At 35.3% G+C, this 23,529-nt stretch overlaps 2 protein-coding genes across 2 annotated transcripts; both read right to left on the bottom strand.

Annotated features, from left to right (window-relative positions):
* Positions 1-1,947: 1,947 nt before the first annotated feature.
* On the bottom strand, positions 1,948-22,847 carry LOC106141399 (uncharacterized). The gene is made up of 27 exons (XM_060950831.1): positions 22,728-22,847; positions 22,166-22,290; positions 21,899-21,959; positions 21,409-21,550; positions 20,205-20,361; positions 19,397-19,557; positions 18,219-18,342; positions 17,325-17,435; positions 16,634-16,775; positions 16,107-16,183; positions 15,429-15,709; positions 14,825-14,924; positions 13,056-13,068; positions 10,562-11,359; positions 9,888-10,036; positions 8,080-8,158; positions 7,454-7,581; positions 6,966-7,029; positions 6,389-6,527; positions 5,789-5,945; positions 5,260-5,420; positions 4,813-4,936; positions 4,508-4,621; positions 4,048-4,195; positions 3,775-3,854; positions 3,093-3,385; positions 1,948-2,625 (listed from the first exon to the last, which is right to left on the bottom strand). The coding sequence occupies exons 1-27, from the start codon at positions 22,789-22,791 to the stop codon at positions 2,508-2,510; spliced, it is 4,110 nt and encodes a 1,369-aa protein (XP_060806814.1). The 5' UTR covers positions 22,792-22,847; the 3' UTR covers positions 1,948-2,507.
* Positions 9,845-11,933, bottom strand: LOC132903171 (cytochrome P450 6B5-like). Its single transcript, XM_060950649.1, has 2 exons — positions 10,562-11,933; positions 9,845-10,036 (listed from the first exon to the last, which is right to left on the bottom strand). The coding sequence occupies exons 1-2, from the start codon at positions 11,928-11,930 to the stop codon at positions 9,852-9,854; spliced, it is 1,554 nt and encodes a 517-aa protein (XP_060806632.1). The 5' UTR covers positions 11,931-11,933; the 3' UTR covers positions 9,845-9,851.
* Positions 22,848-23,529: the final 682 nt, after the last annotated feature.

Genomic DNA, 23,529 nt, shown 5'->3' with positions numbered 1-23,529 from the left:
TCAGTCGTGGTACCTTAACTGTTCATCTACTGACCCTATGTAAATAACCTTTATAACCTTAAGTTTAGGTATACATCTACACTCCACTTTACTGATGAATCAGAACTCTTTAAATGGAAGTAAATACAGTTCAACAGAATACGATAATAGAACTGGGCCTTAACTAAAAGTTATAAATCAACCTTTTGTAGTGGATTTAGGAAATGGAGCTATTTTTTAAGGTAACATATTCATAAACATAAGACAGATATAGTACATACAAACATATAATCACGCCTATATCCCTTGCGAGGTATACAGAGCCAACAGTGACAAGTTGCTAGCCTGTCGCCTAAAAGAAGAATCCCAAGTTTATAAGCTTATCCCTTAGTTGTCTTTTACGACATCCAAGAGATGGAGTGGTCCTATTCTTTTTTCTAATGGTGCCTGGAACTGCATTTATATACATTATATAGTAACAAGACTTTAAGTCATGATTTTCTATATGGCAGAACAGGTTGATAGCCCATCGCATATAAAAACTATCTGTAAGATTTGTTTATAAGTTCAAATGTTGTTGGCAACAGTCTTGTTTTTCACATTTACTTGATTTGATATCAAAAAATAAGCCTTTACCTTGATTCATAGCGACAGGTTGCTAGCCAATCGCCTTAAAGGAGATAGATAATTCATTTATTTATTCAGAAGAATCCTTAGTTTATTTGACGGCCTCTGTGGCGCAGCGGTAGTACGCTTGTCTGTGACACCGGAGGTCCTGGGTTCGAATTCCGGTCAGGGCACAATGATAAAAGATTTTTTTCTTATTGGATTGGGTCTTGGATGTTTATCTATATAAGTATTTATTATAAAATATAGTATTGTCGAGTTAGTATCTTGTAACACAAGTCTCGAACTTACTCGTTCTTCGAGGCTAACTCAATCTGGGTAATTTATCCCAGAAAAAAGCCTATTCATTACCTTTAACGAAATCCATGGGGAAGAGATGAGTAGGCCCATTTTTTTTTGTCAATAAGCGAGATTATGTACCAATTAATTAGTCGTGTACCATATTTCTATCATTCCTATGTATATCAAAGAGCCAAAATGAAATAAGTATTTCTTTAGGTTGCTAAGTCCTTAAAAATGTACATCATATGAAGAAGTTATCCGCTTCCTTTTGTTCCAATTGTTTCAATAAACTGATTAAGATTGACGGAAGATAGATACCATCCCTTTTCCTCTCATCGCGATAGAACGAAATAGATATAGTTCTACGCAGATTTAGTCGAGACCAGATCCTAGGGGAAGAGGTATGAGATGACTCAGAATTTGATAGGGCTATTTCGTGACTGGATAGAACTAAGTAATACTGACTGCTACCTTCTTTGTTGTGTTGACCTGATGCACAATGTAAAAGATTTTACATACATATAATTATACATATTATCACCTCACTAACAGTCTTGAAAAGACCATTCAGCTGCATGGCTTTATCATGGAATTGATATTCAAATAGTGACAGGTTACTAACCCATCGCCTAGAAGAAGATAGCCTTAAGATAGATTAGCCTATCCCTTAGTCGTCTTTTACGACATAGATGGGAAAGGTTTTATTCTATTCCTAAAGATTTTACTTAAAATGTCTGTTCGTAAAAGGAAAGGAGTATAAGAAGTTAAAAAGACCTTACTCTGTGTAAAATAATGATTACAAAATACAAATATTTGTCAGTCTTATTATTATTTTTGTAATTGTCGTAAATGGCGGCTAAAGGAATACGCACTTTTATTTAGAGTAGCTTTTTACATTAACAAATATGGGTTAGGTACCCTCTCAAAGGATCAGTCGCTTCGTGTAAAAACCTGACTTTCCTAATGTTAAGTTAACAATGATTAAATACCAAGGAAAGATGCTAGAAGGCAACTTATTGAAAATAAAAAATGTAGAAATGATGACGTACATTTTTATTTAATAATAAACATCATGTTTAACGTAGAACTTTTAGTTCTTGATGACAATGAAGAATTGAAAAAAATAATGATGCAATTGAAGTCATGAATTAGAAAAACGCAATGGAAAGTTTCCATCTTCTTCGCTTCGGTACAGGTCTTTTATCTACTATCTTTAAAGCAATTTTGATTGTTCAGATTTCTATCAGTTTACTCTTTCTTTATAATTCTCTTCCAGATCAATATCTTTACGAATCGCCATCTTAATTGAGAACTTTCTTGGTATATTTTCATTATCGGTATCACTTTTTTGCAACAGTCTCCATTTTTTTCTTTTTATATTAGCGCCACATTCAACGTGATAGTTTAATTCATTCAAGTTTTCTCTTGTTTCATTTCAACTATTGCTTATACGTTTGTCAAAGACATTAAATAAATCAAATCAGTAATTGAAATTTCTCGTTTTTTTATTTATTTGTCTGTAATTGTTTTTTTAAATTTGATCATCCAGTGTGATGTAACCTGCTTATTGTTTATTTAATTATGAAAGTAACTAGCAAGTGTAACCCTCAACTTAAACTCTACTTAGACGATATGGTCTTGTAGGGCAATTCAATCGTTGTGAAGGATTTGGCACTCAAAGTCAACTCTGCTTGTTTACCTTCTAATTTTATTGTTATAGGTCTCTCGTGGTTGTCTCTGTAAATAAAATATACAACTTTCATAACAGGTAGAATAGAGTAATTGAGATTTAATTTTTAAGAATCATATTGAATTCATTATAATTATGAATTTTTAAGTAATGACCGCGATCTTTGGTGGCAGAAATAAGAAAGTATCCAATCAAACAACAATTGCGTGTGAGATTCTTAAAAATTATAAACAAAATCATCGTTTATTAATATACAGTATTAAAAAATACAATTTTAAGCTCCTAAAGATTAAGTTGATATAAAAATCCTATGAAATTTGAGCCTGTAGTTACAACTTTTCTCGTCATACCTTTTTCTTACTAACTATTCTTACTCTTTTTCGATGTGGTAGGCAGAGACTGCATATTACTTGCCACAATCGTACCTACTTCTTTCGCTTTCACATTCATAACTCTTTTCATGCAAGCAAGGCTACAAGTATTCTTCACTTCTTGAAAGTATAGGTTTACTTACTTATTATGTAAAACAACTACAACAGTTTCATTCCCCGGAGTGGCAACAGCGACATTATCAATGGATGAAGAGAGGAAAGGCTTCGACTCTGTTATTTTAATTCTCCTGGACCCTCTTTGTATGAACTTGGAGACATGACCCAGGGCGTAGAACATGGGCTGCTTGACGAACTCTCCCGACTCAGGGAACACTATGATAGGAGAGTCGACGTAGTTTTGAACCCAGTTGGGACCACCTTCTTTGTTCAAACACAAGTTCCAGTCGATCCAACCAACCAAATTGTGGTTTAAGTCCTAAAGAAGAACAATAATAAGTAAGTATATTAGAATGTTTTGAAAAAATAAAGACGTTCTACTTATAATGTCGCTAAAAATCACTAATATTGATGCAATAGGTGACAAAATAAAGACTTAACCTGTAGAACAAGTAAGGCGAAGAATCTTGATAGGATTAAATAAAAGTGATAGATCGCATGCTAAAATCAAAAACCGCATGAAGTACTCACAGATACACATATCACGTCCATATCCCTTACGGGATAGACAGAACCAATAGATTAGTGAAGGACAGATCATGTTGCCAGCTTATAACATTTTTAAACAAACGCATTTAAAAGTACATTGTTAGGAGCAAAATAGTATCTTTCTTAGTATAAGTAAGGAACTCAATTATAAATGCCTACCGTAAAAATATCTTTGATATATTTAACAGCTCGATCCCATGATCCTAAAAGTACTTTTTCCTTTTCCCACGGCATAGACCCTGAAACAAAATAAATGATGAATTGACTGATTGTAACTATGAATGAAGAATAAGTAACTCATTAGTTGGAAATGGAAAAAAATATGATAATAAATAGAAACGTCTAAAACATAGACCTTTTTAAAGCAGATGGACTACAATGGAATTGTAATACTAGTAGTAGTGATAAAACTATGTCATTAGAGGAATATACCTTCACATGCTTCTGTACTGATGATAAACTTATCGGGGTGGGTTTTGGAGACGAGGTTAAATACTGAAGCAGGAACTATAAAATCCGTGTAGTAGTGAACAGCAACGCCGTCTATATATTGAAGGCACTCCTTATTCTCTTTTATCATCTAAAAAAGTATATGTCATTTGTGAAAAAATGTATAAACAGGCTTTCTGCAATGTTCTGAATAATCTTACGTTTAAGAGCTAGCTCTTTTCGGTGGAGTATTCTAAGTTCTTTTTTTTTGTCTGTCAAAAACTCATTTTGTTTCAAAAACAACCAGAACAAAAAAAACATATTTATCAACGATTGGTCTGCCTAGGTTTATAGCTTCCACTCTGTCATCATCTTTGAGTGCTCCCAGTGTGCCATCCTCCATCACTTTGCTTTGGGGCCTGGGGTCCACTGAGGGAGAAGCACTTGTAAATATTCAACTTACCAAATTGAAGAAATATAGGATATTGATACGCTGGTCGTCGACGGCCAAAATCTTGACGTCGCGGTACGTCGAGTTGCGGAGCATTGGTCCTAGATTATTGGCTATCCATTTACCCTGTAATGTAATGAAATTTTTTTCAGAACTGTGATATAATCAAAAAAGGTGACTAATGTCGAGAATTTCCTTATTTACCACATCTATCTTTACCGCAATGTTTTCTTTATCCTTCTTTTGATCATCTAAATGTCATAAACTACAAACATCATATCATTTCCGTTCATAAATTAAGAATAATCCATACATACCATATCCTTAGCACACCATCCAAGGCAGTTAAACGATGCGAGATTGAGTGCGCCGTCAATTGGTTCGTTGGTCGTGGTGATGGCCCAAATTGGTATTCCTTGTCCGAAATACTGTTCTAAAAATCTAAAAGCATAATTTTTTTCAATAAGACATCGATTATCCAAATTCTCCTAAACCATCGTATCAAATGTATCTTTAACATCTGTCTGACTCAGTTTCCTGCCTCTACATTGTATTCTAAGTTAGCATGTAGTACGTAAGTTAAGTTTTATTTTATTTTAAATATTGTTAAGTAAATCAATCACTATTGAATCTTTGGTTACACGATGAGTTTTACTCAGTAGGAGTACAGACTTCCCTATTTAAAACTTTTATGTGATTTGCAAAAGAGAAATACGTCTTTTGCAAAAATCACTAAAAATTTTTAAGTTATAAAATATTTGTACCTATAATGATAAAGCGCATAAGTGTCATAATATTCTGCCTTCAGCTTTGAGAACCCGCTCCAGTCATTGTTAGTCTTCATCCACTTTGGCGGGGACCATGTGGACGCTACAATGTACAAGGGTGACGTCACGACCTTCTTTATGGCGTTTATCATCGGTATCTGAAAGACAAAGCTTATTTGTAATGTCTTGTAAAAGAAAGAATACATTAGAATGAATATACAATGACAGATTCTCAGGGATCACTCAGTTACTTGCATGACTGGCTATTTTTTCGATAATCCTAAAATCTACCTTTATATGAAACGCAGCGGTTTTTATCTCGAAAGTAACATGGATTAAATTATTAATCAAGTCATAAAGACCAGATTTGTACACAATTCTTGTTTTCCAAGCTTCTAGAAATATACATACACACCTGTAACAACACTAATAGCAGCTTTATCAATAAATGCATATTCTATAACAATATAATTAAATCCATAAAGAAGGTTATCACCCTACCACTATTGTTTTGAACATCAAATACCTTAAATTTCTTATCTTCATCGGGGAGAGTAAAGTTTGTTAGGTTGATGTCATTTTCAGGTAGTTCATTATATGCATATGGATGAGTGGAGAAGTCTGTGCCACCGATCGGAAGTCGTACCGTGTTGTATTCTATACCACTTTTGCTGAAATATGTGCTGAAATACAAAGAATAATTAAAATTACCCAACAAACTGTTATACAAGCACCTGCAAAATTTAATGGTAATCAGACCACAAGTTCTTTTGACTAAACAAAAAACATTATTGAAACCAAAGCTAAGCAAACATAATTAAAAGGTTTTATAACTACTTGAGAATATAAGAAAGGCGGCTTATCTTTAAAGCTTATCTCTTTAAGTCTGCCTACTGTAAGAACAGATCTCGTTTTGTTTCCTGCATCAAAATGTCAATTTTTTTTTTTATTAATGAATTACCTAAAATTGTCCAATTAGCTTAATCCTTGTTTGTATGCCGAGATTAAGATTTTTTTATATTCTTTTACATTCATCAATACATTTTTCCCGTTTGAAATCTTAGGAGTTTGGGCCAAATACCAGGTTTAAACATTTCACCTATTTCATTATTCTAAAATAACTTACTCAATAAGGTTTTGCTTCAGCTGTGGGTCAGTCAAATTCATCCAATTAATGGAAGCCGCGTCGGTCACAGCACCTCCGAAACCAACTATCTCCTGATATTGCTCATTGGGATCCAGACTAAATACAGTCTTCTTACATCCTAAAATATTTAAAGTGTGTTTTCTGTCATTTAAAAGTAAGTGGTTATAGCAGATAAGGAATACCCAGATTATGATGATGATTTGAACTATACCAACTATCTTCTGATATTACTAACTGCGATCCAGACTAAATGTAGTCTTCTTACATCCTAATAATAATTGGAGTTGTTTCTGTTATTGTTATAGCAGATAAGGAATACCCAGATTATGATGATGATTAGAACAATACACAAGTATATAACCCCGAAATACAAGTCAATCAGAAAAATGATGAACATGGATTTAATAAGCATATTTATACTTAAGAGAGATAAAAGTTTAGGCTATCAGCTAGAATGGAAAATAATGTAAATCTTTTTTCTTTGTTGGTCAGGGATTCAAACCAGTACATTAGGACATTTTAATAAAAACGAATATAAGAGTAATATAAAACTTGCCTATTCCGCATTCCTCTGTGATATCTTGCAACTGGCCTGTGAGTTTGACGAACCGTGCCCCTGCCTAAAATTGAAAAGCAAAAATAAGGGACAGTAGGAATTCCTGCGTGATGGAAACTTTTCTCTTCCTCCTGACTTTAGTCCCGGTTACGTCCTCACCACTTTGGAGAGGAGCCCGGGGTATACCTTTGACCATGTATCCTGGATTGGGTAAGTCAGGTTTTTATATGGACTGAGTCTCATCTGATCTCCTGATTCAAAACTTTTCAATTTTAGTTCATTTAATTTACTGTTTATCGCACGCGAGACTTCAAATAGGTATTAACAAAGTGGAATACAAAAGCAGATTTAATGCCCTTTCTTAAAACAAATCAATTTTATCGTATTAAAAGTAGCCTTCATCTTTTCTTTCAGAATATCTCCAAGCGAAACACGGCATAAGAGAATTTACAGAACTTTTTTTTCCGATCTATTCTTGGAACTCTCACCTCAGATGACGTGTAGGCGGTAAAGTAGCCATCTTCTGGTTTTTCTCTCACAATATCATCGCAGTAAGAAGAATTACAGACACACACCACAGACTGGCCCTCAATCAGACGGGCTGCGCATGGTCTTTCTGGGGAAAAAGACGATTTCTTTTAAGTTTTCATCGTATTAGCATAATAAGGAATTTTGAATAGCCTGTAAAAGCAAAACTCTTCGTTAACCATTTGTTTTTTATTTATGATTTTTCCAATAGTGGTCAGTGTTGTTTGTAGATAAAAAATAGAAAAGCAATAGTTTATTTAATTAGTAGTTTAGTTTTAAAGAAATTTTGATATTAACGGGGCGTAAAATACCCAAATGTATCTTCTTAATTAAAATTTGTATATCGTTACTCCTCTTTTAGCGTACCTTCGTCATTCTTCCCTCATTCTTTTCTGACAAAAATTCCAACAAGCAAATGGAAGTAGACATTACTTGAACATTATAAGAATCTCTATTTTTCAGACTATATTCCCATTGACAATCATAAGAGTATATGTGTATATAACTTTTTATCTGCCTATGATATGGCGTGTAACGAAATACTGCAAAAATGTCAATATTTTATTAATGAAACAAACAAACTCACCAGAAAGTATCCTACTTATATAAGCCAGTAGCAGAATCAACACACAACATATCCTTGGCAACATTTTGTTATTTCTATACTACACAACCGGCGCAGGCGGCCGGCTCGGATCTTATGATAACAAGTCTCCAGTTACAATAATTGTCAACAATGATACCATTATATACTCGTACATGGTACTGTTATACCTATACAAAGGATAATAAAAATCTTTTATTGAGTTTGTATTATATTATTATATATCTAATTTGTTTGTATGTTTGATGCTAAAGTGCCATGAAAAGCTAATCAACTTTAACTTCAATAATATTGTAAACTTTATCAACTTTTTCAAAAAATTAATAGGATTGTTTGCGAAATAAATTTTGTTGGACAAAAAAATATATTTATATATGTATGTAGGATTATATAGGATAAGGATATGTACAGACTTCTGCCCTATTCAAATAACTCTCCTCTTAATTATCAAAGGTTGATTGGAAGATATCCCTAAATGGGATAGGTTCGCTTTTGTGTTGTTTCGTTAGTACAAAAAAGATATTACAAACAAAAGAAAACAATTTCTTTTTTTATTTAACAAACATTTAAGATTTTTGAAAAAATCAACTCTTTAAATTTAAATTTTTTTAACTTGATATTGATAATCGATGCTTGTGCGGTGAAGAAAAATCATCGCGATTTTTATTAGCCTTTCCATTGATCGATTCTCTTAAAAAGAGGGACACAATTCTCATTTTTATAGTTATAAAGATATCTATGGCTCATATAATAGTTGAACATATTTATAAACGTACGAACGTACTAAGTAACTACTATTGTTACTAAGGTGACTAATGAGAATACATGTCATATTTTTTTCGTGAAATCATTATTTACAAATAATTAATAAAAACTTGCACGTGTAAACTTAAGTCAATATTTGCCTTTTCAGGCTACAGATCACTTTATTACGGCCTAATACTGTAGAAAACAGCAAGTCATTCGTCTAGTCTAGACAAATTTTGTCAAGCGTGTAATTACATACATAAAATCACGTCTGTATCCCTTGCGGGGTAGACAGAGCCAGCAGTCTTGAAATGACTGATAAGCCACGTTCAACAGTTGAGATGCAAATAGTGACAGGTTGCCAGCCCATCGCCTAAAACAAGAATCTCAAGTTTATAAGCCATAGCCCTTAATCGCCTTTTACGTCATCCATGGGAAAGAGATGGAGTGGAAATAAGATGAGAGTCGTTTCGTGTTATAACCTGATTTACCCGATCCAGGATCATAATCTTAAAGGCACGCCCCGGGCTGGGGATGTATTCGGGACGAACGCCAAGAGAAAGAGAAGATAGAAAGAGAGTGAATTTCATTCTGAGTTAGAGAGAAAGAGAGAGGAACAGCCTTGTTTATGACCTTGAATGAACGCGCTTTGTACCAAACTAGGTATATATTTTGGTACACAGCGCGCTTATTTATAACGTGAAATGGAATAAATGATTAATGTCGTTTTTTGTCTTAAATGTAAACAGAATTAAAACTAAGTAATATTTAATACAAGTTAACTATAACTAACTTCTTTTAATAAATGTATATTACCGAACTTAAATATTACAAAATAAAATTATAAAATTTTCAATAACAAAGTATTTTAGTAGCTTGCGGAAAATGGCGCCACAAATTTTATTCACACACAAACGCTTATAAATCGTCAACCAACAAGTCACAAGAGTTTTAAACCATAAAAGACTAAAATAAAAACGTAGGTAAGTAGTTATTTTAGTATTGATTCAGAACTTGCGTCGTAGCCAATCTTCTCGCCTGACAAATTTCAGCTTGATTTCCTTCTTCGCTGTTATAACCATGGTGGTTGAGAAGAAGTCCAATTCTTCAGCAGGCCCCACCGGTTCCACCCGGTACTTCTTCAGAACTGTGATGAGACCGGGTATCATTTGCATTTTGGAGAAACGCATGCCTGGAATAATAAAGGTTTTTGTTGTAAGTTTCGCATTTTAGAAAAAGTTTCATAAGAATTCGGTTAAATAAAAATTATTGGGTAAAAAGTCTTTATTAATTTGATGAAGTTTAAAGAAACTTGAATTTGAGCGCTGATTTGTGATAAGGTAGTAATCATTGGATAAATTTTCATCCTCTAAAAATAAACTTGTTTAGATTCGAACTTTACAATAATAATTCGGAAATGTTAAGTATAAATACAATTCCTACTGTATATAAATTTATATTTATATTCGTATATTATTATATAACTAGTATAATATTATTGCTTATAATGCAGTAACTTGCCGATTTTGTTACTTAATTATCTAGTTCCTTTATTGTTTGCCAGTTGACTGAAAGAGATTCCTTCATGGGATAAGTCCGCCACTGCTAGTGATTTATTTATTTTATAATTATGTTTTATTTCTTGTAACTGTTTTAATTTATATGCAATAATTACAAACTAACAAACTTTACTTAAGAAATTCTCAAAAAAGCTTACCAATACAGATCCTAGGTCCTTCACCAAACGGGAAATAAGTATACTGTTTTATGTTACGTTTCTCCTCTCCTAGAAATCTTTCTGGTCGGAATTCCTCGGGTTCGGGGAAGAAGTCTGGACGATGCTGTATATGGTACACCGGCAAATGGACCCTGACGCCCTTTTCGAGTACTGCACCACAAGGCAGAGTATAATCTTTGTGAACTTCTCGAGTAAGAACACTCAATACTGGATACAGACGTAATGCCTCATCGATACAGGCTTCAATATAAGGCATTTCATTAATACAATCAAATTCTACTCTATTATTATGACGTCTAAGATATTCGTCCACTTCTTCTAAAGCCTTCTCTTGAGCGTCCGGTTTCTTGGCAAGCTCATAAAGAACAAATTGTACAGTCGTAGATGACGTCTCAAAACCGGCGGCGAAAAACAAAGAACACTGCGCTACCAACATTTCATCGTCAACCTTCAAAGATATTTTCTTATTTGCCCCTTTCATGTTTTCTATACTATCACCAGTCAAGTATTTCTCATTGTACAAGTTAAGTAGTAAATCAACAAAATCATTCCTTGTTGTAGGTTTGTAATTTCGTCCAGCAAACACTTCAGTCATGAGTTTGTGAAAAAATGTGCTTATGTTCTCAGGAAAATTTCTAAGACGTAATGCGTAAAACACGGCTGGCCATATAGAACGAGCTATCATTTTAAGACCTCCGACCTTTGTCTCTAAAAATAAATCGTGACCTATTATCGTGAACGGGTTCTCATCAGCGCCTTTTTCCATTGTTTTTGTTTCTATACCGAAGACGCATGATCCTATACAATCCATTGTATATCTTGACATCAAGGCTCTCACTTTTAATATATTATCCTGTCTTACTTCATCATCCAACATAGATTCGAATTGTCGTGCACATTTCTCTATTAGATAAAACATGTTCTTAATTTTCGCAGATGAAAAAAGAGGATTCAAATTTTGCCTCATCACTTTCCACCTATCACCGTAAGTGAAAAACATATTAGTGGTGATGGGTTCTCTATGCGTGTAGTTAGTGATTTCTCTGCCATTGAAATAGTAGAAGTCTTTAACCATAATAAGTTTGATTACCTCAGGGTCTTGTACCAGGAGGGCTGGTTCGGTGCCGTAAAATGTTCCAATGTACGGCGCATTTGGAAATTGTCTACATATTGATTGAGTAACGTGTCCTATGAAGGATTTTAAGAGTATGTAAGAGGCGTAGTTTCCGAATAAGGGTACGGGTTTGATGTAAGGTATTTTTCGTTGGTTCCAGTAATCGAATTTTCTTGTAACGAGATGATAGAGTAGGAGAATGACACATAGCACTATGAACACTGCACCGATCATGGTCGAGAACTAACTGTGTGCATACTATCAATGGTCGGTCTCGTGTTTCTTAATGATTGAGGTCAACTAGCGTTGTAACGATAGGGCCAGCTTTGCAACAAACAACATGATTTATTCGTAAACATATAGTAGATTGTGTTGTTTTATGTATTTCCCGATACTATTTTAGACTTTATTTCTCTTGTTCTATTTTTTTTTCCGGTAGATGGCAATGTGACTATAATAATACCAGACCATACCTTTATTGGGCAAATTGGGAACACAAAGTAAAACCAAAATCTTTTTTGTATTTATTTCAATTAGAGCTTAAATAAAAAAGACATACATATATATAATCACGTCTATATCCTTAAAGGGGTAAACAGAGCCAAACATTCTTGAAAAGACTGATAGGCCACGTTCAGCTACTTGGCTTTAAGATAGAATTGTGATCCGAATAGTGACAGGTTGCTAGCCCAACGCCTTAAAGAAGAATCCCATAATTAAAATGTACATACAGTTGCTTCAAATCACTATTTAATAAAAAAAAGAGATGTTGAGAAAACGTGGCGAGCTTTGGATTGGACAAAACAAGAAATCTTTGACCCAAAGGGTTCCTTCGTGATGATTTCTATGGCGGCAGCTCCACCGTAATGATTGACTGGGGTGCTAGTTTTAGTGATGCCTTGTATCCATTTAGTTTAATATTCACGCTCTGCTCTTCACCCCTGAAATAAAAAAGGTTTTTTTAGATTCGAGTCCTAAAATTGTATTTTTCTGACAGCATGAAAACAATCCAATTTTTTTTTTATAACTTAAGGTAAAAATTTTACGAGTACTAAAAGTATTTTAAGGATGGCCATGATCAAAATAAACTTACGCATTATAAAATACAACAATATATGTTTTTCCAGGTGTCTCAAACGCCACGTAATCAATTGCTTGTACCCCACAAACACTAGCATCAATCCTGACAGAATTTCTGGGAATGAACTTGGAGAAATGCCCCATAGCGTAGTACATGGGCTGCTTGACAAATTCCTCATCTTCCGGGAAGACGATGACGGAAGCGTCCACAAAGTTTTTGGCCCAACATGGACCACCTTCATGGTCCAGCTAGATTCCAATCGATCCATCCTACCAGACCATTTTGTAGATCCTGGAAATATTAAAAGACATAAATTCGCGAATGTCAAACGGCATTAATTTCGTCCTTTGTAACATATTGATTTCGTGCAATAAAGTTTTAAATATATATATATATATGTATATTAAATTAAGATTCAAATAGTGAGAGGTTGCTAGCCCATCGCCTAAAAGAAGAAGTTTATAAGCCTATCCCTTAGTCGCCTTTTACGCAATCCTTCTACTGGTGCCGGAGACCACACGGCATGGGACACCACCGAAATTACCCTTAATTCATAGCCTTCTGGAGCCAATGTGAAATTTGAAAGCATTATGTCATTCCGAGGTTAGTCGTTATAAGTCGAGTAAGGGAAATACAGTAAATATGACAGAAAGAAATAAAAAAAAAGATCTTTATTTGGCGCAAAAGGTTACATTACATTGTTCATAATCATAGAAATTAAAAAAAACATGATGCGACCAAAAGGGTTATCACTCAGCATATGCATATGTGTATGGTGAGGTTACACAATGCGCTGAATTTCACCTACTACGGAGGAGGCTATGCCATTTAATATAAAAGACTAGAGGCCGCCCGCGACTTCGTCCGCATGGAAACCCTATCAATCCCGCGGGAACTCTGGGATAAAAAGTAGCCTATGTGTTATTCTGGGTCTTCAGCTACCTACATACCAAATTTCATGGTAATCGGTTCAGTAGTTTTTGCGTGAAAGAGTAACAAACATCCATACATCCATACAAACTTTCGCCTTTATAATAGTAGTAGGATACATATTAAAATAAAATATAGGGATAATATCAATATAAAATATAGGGATATACAAAATTAAATGTTATATTTCTACGCTATAATGACTTGCATAAAATGTGTTATTGATTCACATAAAAATTCCACGATATGCGAAAGTCCGTAACTAATTGAAACTATTCATATCTGGGGTCTTTACGGCTTGCCATTCAAATTTTAATGAAAAAACTGTATGTGTACTTTAAGTCAGCTGCTATTTTATTTGTTCATTATATTTACTCAAGAAATTTTAAATTGCTAATACCTATGTATCACTTAACGCTTTAAACGTAAAATTACATTATCTGTAGATAATTATAGGTACGTTTTACGGGGGTGAAGTTTTCGTTCCTTCGGGAATTTTGTTAAATTTTTTTTAAGTTAGTGTGCCGTGTGGTTCCCGGCACCAATATAAAAAAGAATAAGACCACTCCATCTCTTTTCTATGGATATCGTAAAAGGCGACTAAGGGGTAAGGCTAATAGACTTGGGATTATTCTTGTAGGCAATTGGCTTGCAACCTGTCACTATTTGAATCTCAATCCCATTATAAACCATACAGCTGAACGTGGCCTTTCGGTCTTTTCAAGACTGTTGGCTCTGTCAACCCGCATGGGATATAGACGTGGTAATATGTATGTATCTATGTAAAAGTATCCTATTTTTTCACCCTATCTTGGCGAACAATGACTAAGCATAATGTTTTAATTTTCTCTCGCCCTAACCTTAAAATAAAGAAGATATAAGCACTGTTCTTGAAACGACTCCCAATGCAGTTCCTTAGAGACCAATAGTTAGCTGCTCAACAAGATGCCAAGTAAGCTATCTACTGCTATACCAAATAATATTTAAACAAACACATTAACTAACAGAACTCTCAAAAAAGGTAATTAAAAAAAAGGAGCAATTAAAAATAATAAATAATGTATTTATTATTTAATATTTAACTAGTACATATTAGGTATTTCAGCTATTTTTAAACAGTATTCGGAAGTTCAACTGTAACAACAGATTTTGGCGGTAAATCAACTGAAGCTATCTTGTCACTCAACTTCAACGATACTGCGCGATCTTTGTTATCCCTGAAACAAATTTATTTCTTAAATTAAAAAAAAATATGTGTATTTGTTTTAAATTCCCATGCTACAAATACATTTTCTTAAATAGCTTTTTGGGCCAAGATCCACTTCTTTTGACACTTTGTCTGGTCTGCAGCATATTCAGTTTTAAGGCCAATGGCATGATGTATATCATTTTGATTTCAGCAAAGATGTTTTGAGTAATAATCAACACCACTGTCATGAGATGAGTAATAATCAACACAACGGTGTCAAAGTTTTTTAAAAAAGAAAATCTTTATTCTTAATTATGTTTATTGTTCTCCCGAACTGACACCTGATTAATTTGTTTGCTATTTTCTAAAGGTTGACTGAGAAACCTACTCGTATTAAATTCACCTATTATATCTTTAAGGCCCAATATAGTTTTATATAAATAAAATAAAACAAATTCAAACAAGGGACCTTATTAAGAAATAGCTACACCAGCTTTTGAACTAATCATAAAAAAAACAGTTCTCATCTCACCCATTATAAAGAACAACGACGATTGTATTTTCTGGGCTAACGACAGCCACGTGTTTAACATCGCAGCATTTATTCCCATTAACATGTATTCTCCTGGAACCTCTTCCCATGAACTTGGAGAAATGTCCGAGGCCGTAGAACATCGGCTGCTTGACGAACTCCCCGTTTTTGGGGAACACGATTATTGGGGAGTCGACAAAGTTGCTGATGTAATTGGGACCTCCGTCGCTGTTCAGGCACAGGTTCCAGTCGATCCAACCGACCACGTTGTAGTTCAAATCCTGTTAAGAGTATTTTTTCTTTTTTTAAGTACGCTTATACGATTTTAGGATAAAGCATAATATGAATCCTAGTTGTTTGTATCATAATTTTTAAGAATTGCTAGAACATTATTTTTAAAATTTAAAAGGAAAGGCATATTTACTTTGCAGTCTTCATTCACATGATAGGCTAGCAACTTGTCACTTTTAAATCTCCATTCCCTTCTAAGATCATTTAAACCTTACCAAATCTTTTCACAGCATCACAAATGTTACGGATGATTATGGCGTGTGATACCCGAATCCTGAAGATGACAGGTGACAATACAATCAGAAATGCACTTGGATGAAATGCGTTCAAATAAATACCGATAAACGATAAAGTAACATATAATAATAACGTAGGAAAAAAAATTACTTCTATAATATTTGTGATGTATCTTTCTGCTCTTTCCCAAGATCCCAAAACCACTGGCGGTTTGCCTTCGACTATACCTGAAATAAAAAAATATACCTCACAAAATTATAAGGCAAAAAACAGATAATAAATATTCGCTCATCATCTCTATGTCAAAATTATTTGGACCCTTATTTTTATATTTAGAAATTTGACACAGAGACACTTTATTACCAATTCGATTACCAACTAGCACTCACGGCTTCGCACGGGTATCATTTATAAATTGGAAAGAGGGTTTTCTGAGGAAGGTTTATCCTCAGAAAACCCACTTTCCAGCATTTCAAACAGAAACGAAATGCGTCCGCATCTTTCCGAGATTAACGCATACATTCAAACAGAGGAAAAAAAGGTGACTATAATATTTAGTGAAGTGATTAAGATAGCCTTTCTCTGACAAGCCACTCTGAGCTTAGTATTTATTGATCCCCATTGAATCCCCAGCAAAAAGTACACCATGTAAAAGAAGAATTATATCAAACACTAACATGCTTCAGTGTAGATGACGAACTTCTCGGGATGATCCTGAAGCGGTTCAGTAAGTAGTGTTGGGGGGCTGAACAGGTCCATATAGAAGTGTACAGCCACGCCGTCAATGTAGTCCAGGGCTTCTGGCTTCTCTTGGATCACCTTTTATAGTGAATAAACTTGAGTAGTATGAGTTAAACATACACACATAAAATTCCGCCTTCTCCCGGAGAGGTAAGGAGAGACTACATCTTTCCACTCGCCACGATCTCTGCATACTTCTCTCGCTTCATCCACATTCATAACTCTCTTCTCTCTCTCTTTTTTCTCGCGTTTTGCTAACGAATAGCGTGGTACTCGCACCAGAATTGTTTTTATGCCCAACTAGTTTGTATGCTCTAATGCTTTGCCCCAAAAACCCTAGGCATCTCAGAAATTGGTACATGTTTGATGAACTAGTACTAACTTCTACGGTTTTCCCCTGGACATTCCAATTCAGAAGTTTTATTAATTATCATAGGACATTTCATTATCACTTGATAATTGTCATATCTTTAGGTTACACAACATTGTTTGACGACTAATAAATTACCTAGAACTAAGTTTACTGCATTGAAACTTTGTCAAATCCTACGTAGTACCTTTGAAGTTAACAAATAATGCAGCAAATACATGATGACATAGGATAATGATGATGATGCACTAACTTACATTGTTAAACCAAAGAGGAACTGTGAACCGTTGATCGTCTCCAGCTAGTATCTTCACGTTAAAACCGGAGCTTCTGAGAGTGGGTCCCAAATTCTTAGAAATCCAGGTACCCTGAAAAATAAAAGTGTTGTTTTATACATTCGTGTGAATATTAAGTCTATCAAGAGAAAGACTTACGAACTTGAAGACAATGGGCTAAGCAGTGTTCTATCTGAATCTTAATTCCATCTAGTTGCACGTGGCCTTAATTTTTTCCAAACTATTCTGACTACACCATAAGGGATAAAGGCGAGTAATATAATATATGGCTTTTGCCCGAATAATGAACAAACGAAAAGCTACTCTCCGTTATGACTTAGTAGAAGTAGAATTTGTTTGTGTTGTTGAAGGAAATGATGATTAGATTGAAATAAGGGCGAAAAAATCTAAAGACCTTAACTACAAAAAATCAGAATTATTAATTGATTAATATAAGAAAACATATCTTAATTCCAGTGACAAACGCAACTTTAATTAAATAAATAATAATAAATAAATACATAAGGGACAAATTACACAGATTGAGTTAGCCTCGAAGTAAGTTGAGACTTGTGTTACGAGATACTAACTCAACGATACTATATTTACAATAAATACATAGATAAACATCCAAGACCCAGGCCAATCAGGGAAAGGTCGTTTCTCATCATGTCCTTGCCGAGATTCGAACCCGGGACCTCCACTGACACAGACAAGCGCACTACCGCTGCGCCGCAGATTCCGTCAAATAGCTTCCTACAGTTACATACATACATACATAAAATCACGCCTCTTTCCCGGAGGGGTAGGCAGAGACTATCTCTTTCCACTTGCCACGATCTCTGCATACTTCCTTCGCTACACACAGTTACATACCATCCCCTTTGTGGTCCACCCTAGTCTGTTGTTGTGTCCCAGAGACATGATCCCGCTGAGAGGCTCATTGGTGGTGGTCACAGCCCAAATGGGGATTCCGTTGTCGAAGTACTCCTGAACGAACCTGTGAAAGTACATTAACTTGTATATGTCAACAATTTGTCTACAAAATTCATCGATATACACATGCATACATACATATAGTTATTTCTATATCCCTTGCCGGGTAGAAAAAGCCAACAGTCTTCGAAAGACTGAAATGCCACGTTCAGCTTTATCGCTTTATGATGGAATTGATATACCTAGGTTGCTAGCCCATCGCTTACAAGAGGAATCCCAAGTATATAAGCCCTATCCCTTAGTTGCCTTTTACGACATCTATGGGTAAAATATGGAGTAGTTCTATTCATCGATATGGCGTTTCTGAATGGATCATTGAAGCACAAATCGGAGATGTCAGATATCTTCGAAGACAAAAGAGGAACACAATCGGGAATTATGCTATGATCAGAAAGAGAATAACTGTATCGAATTTATCCTATGAATTTAATCTTACCACTTACCAATTTTATATTCATTCTCGCCTCTTTCCCGGAGTGAAAGAAGAAATGGCAGAAACTACATCTTTCCACTAGCCACGATCGCTACATTCTTCCTTTGCTGCATCGACGATTCACATACCTTTACATTGTCAACGTTTTGGAAAGCACTAAGCAGACGAAGTCACCATATGATTGGACCCCGTGGTGTGATACCACTCTGTCCACTTAGCCGTATTACTTTCCACAAAGATTATTACTCCTAGCGTCGCCCTAAATGAATAAGCCCACCCACAAATAATTATATTAAAACTACCCTCACTAAAAATCCTAACAACGTCCTTATTCCGTAAAGTTGACAAATTCCAAAATAAAGACTCGGTGTCTTTATTTTGGAATTTGTCATCTTCCCAAAAAGCCACAATACTGAGGTTGCTATTGCTAAGTTCCAGGAAGCTTAATGATATTGAAAAAAATGTTCTTAAATACATGTAATACTCAACCTTTTTCGTTCTGCTAACTTAATTCTGGTTAAAACCTCATCTGTCTGAAGAGGAGCCCAGGGTGCCCCTTTTCCTCTATGGGGTAAATCAGATTTTTTTTCGAAGCTACTCATAAATTTACTAGTAGAAAACCTACTTCAAATGGTAATCGGCATATGTCTGATAGAACTGCTTCCTCAGTCTGTTGACCCCTGATATCTTACTCGGGTCTTTCATCCACAGTGGAGGAGACCAGGTCGCTGCCACGAGGTGGATTGGCGCCGTTGATACCTTCATACTAGCTTTTATCATTGGAATCTGTGGGACAGACAGACATTTTTAACAGATGGTTCTATAGAGAAAATTTCTGACCGAAGCTTAAACTTCTATGGGAACTTCCAAAATACTGTTTTTAATGGGTGCTGACGTCATCATAAGTAAATAGCTACAAACTTTCCTATATGGTTTAAATTTTTAAAATCGTGGCTAGCATGATAATGCAGAGGGGAGTCTGCGATTCAGGAAGAAATGGGTTGTTATTTACGATGAAAAGGATGATACAATTACCCAGGGTTCCTCGCCATTAGGGTGGAGACACGGACCAACACGACGAGAATAATGATAAAAATGACGAGAATACATATATACATACATATAGTCACGTCCTCATCCCCTGCGATGTAGACAAAGCCAACGGTTTTGAAAAGAATTAAAGGCCACGTTCAGCTGCAGTAATGCTAAGTCATGGAATTGAAAATCAAATAGGTAACTAGGCAATCGCCCACGAGAAAAATCTCAAGTTTAATATCAATAGATACCCTTATATGCCTTTTACGACATCCGCGGTCTAGAAATGTAGTGGTCGTATTCTATAAAAATGCATGTATTAAAGTGTCTAAAACGAGAATAGCAAACACCAAACGAATTAGGCTCAGGAGAATGAAAACAACAACAGTAACAATTGCCTTGTACGAATAATCTTCGTAGGAGAGTGAGAAGTTTGACAGGTGAGTGTCGTTGACAGGTAACTCGTTGTACGCGTACGGCCGCGTGGAGAAGTCGCAGCCTCCGATGGGCACGCGGATCATGTTGTAGCCGATACCATTGGAGCCGAAGTAGGATCTGAAGAGACAATCAACATCAATATGCTAAAATTTTAAATACAGTCTAAGTGAGAAACAAACCGCTTCATCTCTTTCTATTTGACTTATTACATAATATTAAAATAAAAAAAGGTGCCGTGTGTTTCCCGGCACCAATACAAGAAAGAATAGGACCACTCCATCTCTTTTCTATGGATGTCGGAAAAGGCGACTAAGGGATAGGCGAATAAAACTGGAGATTCTTCTTTTAGGCGATGGCCTAGCAACCTGTCACTATTTGAATCTCAATTCTATCATTTAGCCTTACAGCTGAACGTGGCCTAGCAGTCGTTCAAGACTGCTGGCTCTGTCTACCCCGAAAGGGATATAGACGTGATTATATAAATAAATGAATGAGAAACAACATCTGTCTTCCTCTCATTCCCCGTCGTACCCTCCACAACTACGCTTTGGACTTCTCCCTTTACTTATCGTTTCTTTGACATCCTCAGTTATATTATACCCATTGGCTCGCATATAATTATACGCGATGATTAGCCAGGATTTCAACAGCCTACCCTTTCTACCAAACACTTGTGGCCCAAATTGCTTGCAGGTTTTCGTGTTTTTGAGATTCACTCTTTCTAGGTAGAATCTCTGGCTAGGGATCCACTCCACCAACCACCTTGTTGACAGTGAAACTGGACATAATCAGTAGTTAACGCCTTAATTATGTGTTAAGCAAACTCACACGCATACGACGAAAATAACTTTGGCTGACGGCTTATCAAATTCCCGCTAGACTCAATAAATAAAAAAAATAATAACCTCCACTTAGACCAGCACAACTTGATAAATTCTTTTGTATTGGCTCTGTGTGTATTTAAAAACAAATCTGTACAAATAAAATCTTTTAATTAATGTGACGGACATGTTGACAGACATGGCGCAGCCCAAAATGCTGGGTTAAGAAATTTTAAATTTTGCAAGTACCTTATGTGGTTTAGGGCTGTACTAAGAGAGGATTTTTCTCCTAGATAGTGACCGCGTTTTATACGAGTAATAATGTAGATAAAAGTATACTTACTCAATGAGATTTCTCTTGAGCTGTTCATCATCCAAGGACGCCCAATTGATGCCGGCAGAATCAGTAGCGGCGCCTCCGAAACCTTCTATTGTTTGGTACTGCTTAAACGGGTTCAACTCTAGCGTGTAACAATCCTTTGCGGCTGTTAACAAGAATTCATGAGAGAAGATGCAAACCATAGACTAAAGTATGGTTTCATTTTTTTGTTTTTCTGTACAATATTATTCATGTTTTTTGATTTAAGCATTCACTTAGATCATATATAGCAATGCAGGGTTTCCGGTAAAATGTTAGGCCATGTTCGAATCTCTTTATTTACGGTGGGATGTTGTATGAAGCATAGATCCTCCTCCTATCCACTTGGATCGGAAAGCATCATGGTAATTATGGCCTTTCAGCCAACTGCTCGGAATATAGAAGTCGAAATAGTCGTAATAGTAATAAACATGAAGAAGTCGTAATAAACATGTAGAAGAAAATATTGTCTCACCATTAGGATCTTCATAGTATTGTTGCATTAGTCCAACTGATTTCTGGAAACGAAGTCCACTCTGGAAAAAAATAAATCATTTTATATAAGTACGTGTACACACTGAAACATATCACGACTTACGGGATAGGTATAAAGTTGAGAGATAGTTTCATTGAAAGAACATCGTCCAAAAGCAAAGAATTTACGGCCATATTTTTTTAAATAAATCATGACACATAACAATAATCATAGGTCATTTTACGATCCTTTGTTATCTAAACTTACCTGAGAAGTAGTGTACACTTGGAATTTCCCATGCTGAGGAACCACTCTCTCCACTTCGTCGCAATATGTCGCGTTGCACACACAAACATATGATGTGTTGGCTGGTCTTGCGGCACAAGGCTTATCTGAAGTCAACATTGAATTATTGCTACAAAATACTAGATAATGTTGGAAGAAAATATCAAGTCTCCTTAAAATGACCTCAGCTACCTTGCGAGGAAAAGCTTGGATCATTTTTCCCGACGCTGTAAGAGCATCGATTAATAACATTCACATTTTCATGTTCATAGAAGCATACGTTGAGATTTTTTTCTATCGAAGGAGAAATTAATTCAAGAAAAGACTGTTTACGTAGGACAATGTCCGTGAGCGAAGTCGCGGGTGGAACAGCTTATAAAGCATAAACACAAGCCTTGTACTAACCGATGTAAAACATGACTCACCCGAACTAATAGAACCATGGTCATGGAGCCTCCCAAAAGGTGAGGATGTAATCGAGATAAACGCGGGGAAAAAAGAGAAAGCACAAGTTAAAACCAGTAAACCATGATTGTAAACTCACCCCATGCATAACTTTCGTTCATATATGAACAAGCTAAAATTAATAGAAACACCAGTCTCACCATTGCAAAAACAGTGTTTTATGATATCAGTTATATCGAAAGGACGACAATGGATAGATCCGAGAGGTAGGTACCTATATATAATTTCGATTCAAACGAACTTTAGAAAATATAGGTAGTGTTGGGATTAAATTAAGTACTTACTTATCGGTATATTACTGTTTAATTTTTAACAGCCATTTTTTTCCATGAAATTCGCAAGACCCGATCAATTTCTATAGTAAAGTGGTTTGCTTTAGGTATGAAAGAAGAAAATTTATATATTAACTACATCATGACCTCACCTCTGCCAGCGTTAAAACCTGTTAATTTCGGTTCTAGTAAAAGTTTCGGGAAACCTCTCCTACTACCCTAAGGAGCATACATACCAAATTTCAGCATCCTACACCCAGTTGCTTTGGGTGTGTTGTCTCAGTCACACGGATAAACGAAAGTTTATAAATATTGATGATTGATATTTAATTCGATTTGATAAGAAAGGAAAAGATCTGATCCTTGAGCAACGACACCAAAATAAGTATTTATTCCAGATAACCAAGTATCCGAAAGGCCTAGGTTAGGGATAAAAATTGTTTGTAAAATCAACAGGAACAATAAATTTATCGACAAAAACTTATTATCGACAGCAGCGCGTCATTATTAAATGTCTGCTCTGAGTTTAATTGAACAGGTGAAAATAACAAAAAGCAATGAACAATTATATTCCATTTATATGGAAAGAAAATTAATTGCACACACGAA

This window comes from Amyelois transitella, chromosome 22, assembly GCF_032362555.1.
Source record: "Amyelois transitella isolate CPQ chromosome 22, ilAmyTran1.1, whole genome shotgun sequence".
NCBI lineage: Eukaryota > Metazoa > Arthropoda > Insecta > Lepidoptera > Pyralidae > Amyelois > Amyelois transitella.
This window is presented reverse-complemented; position numbering and strand designations above follow the sequence as displayed.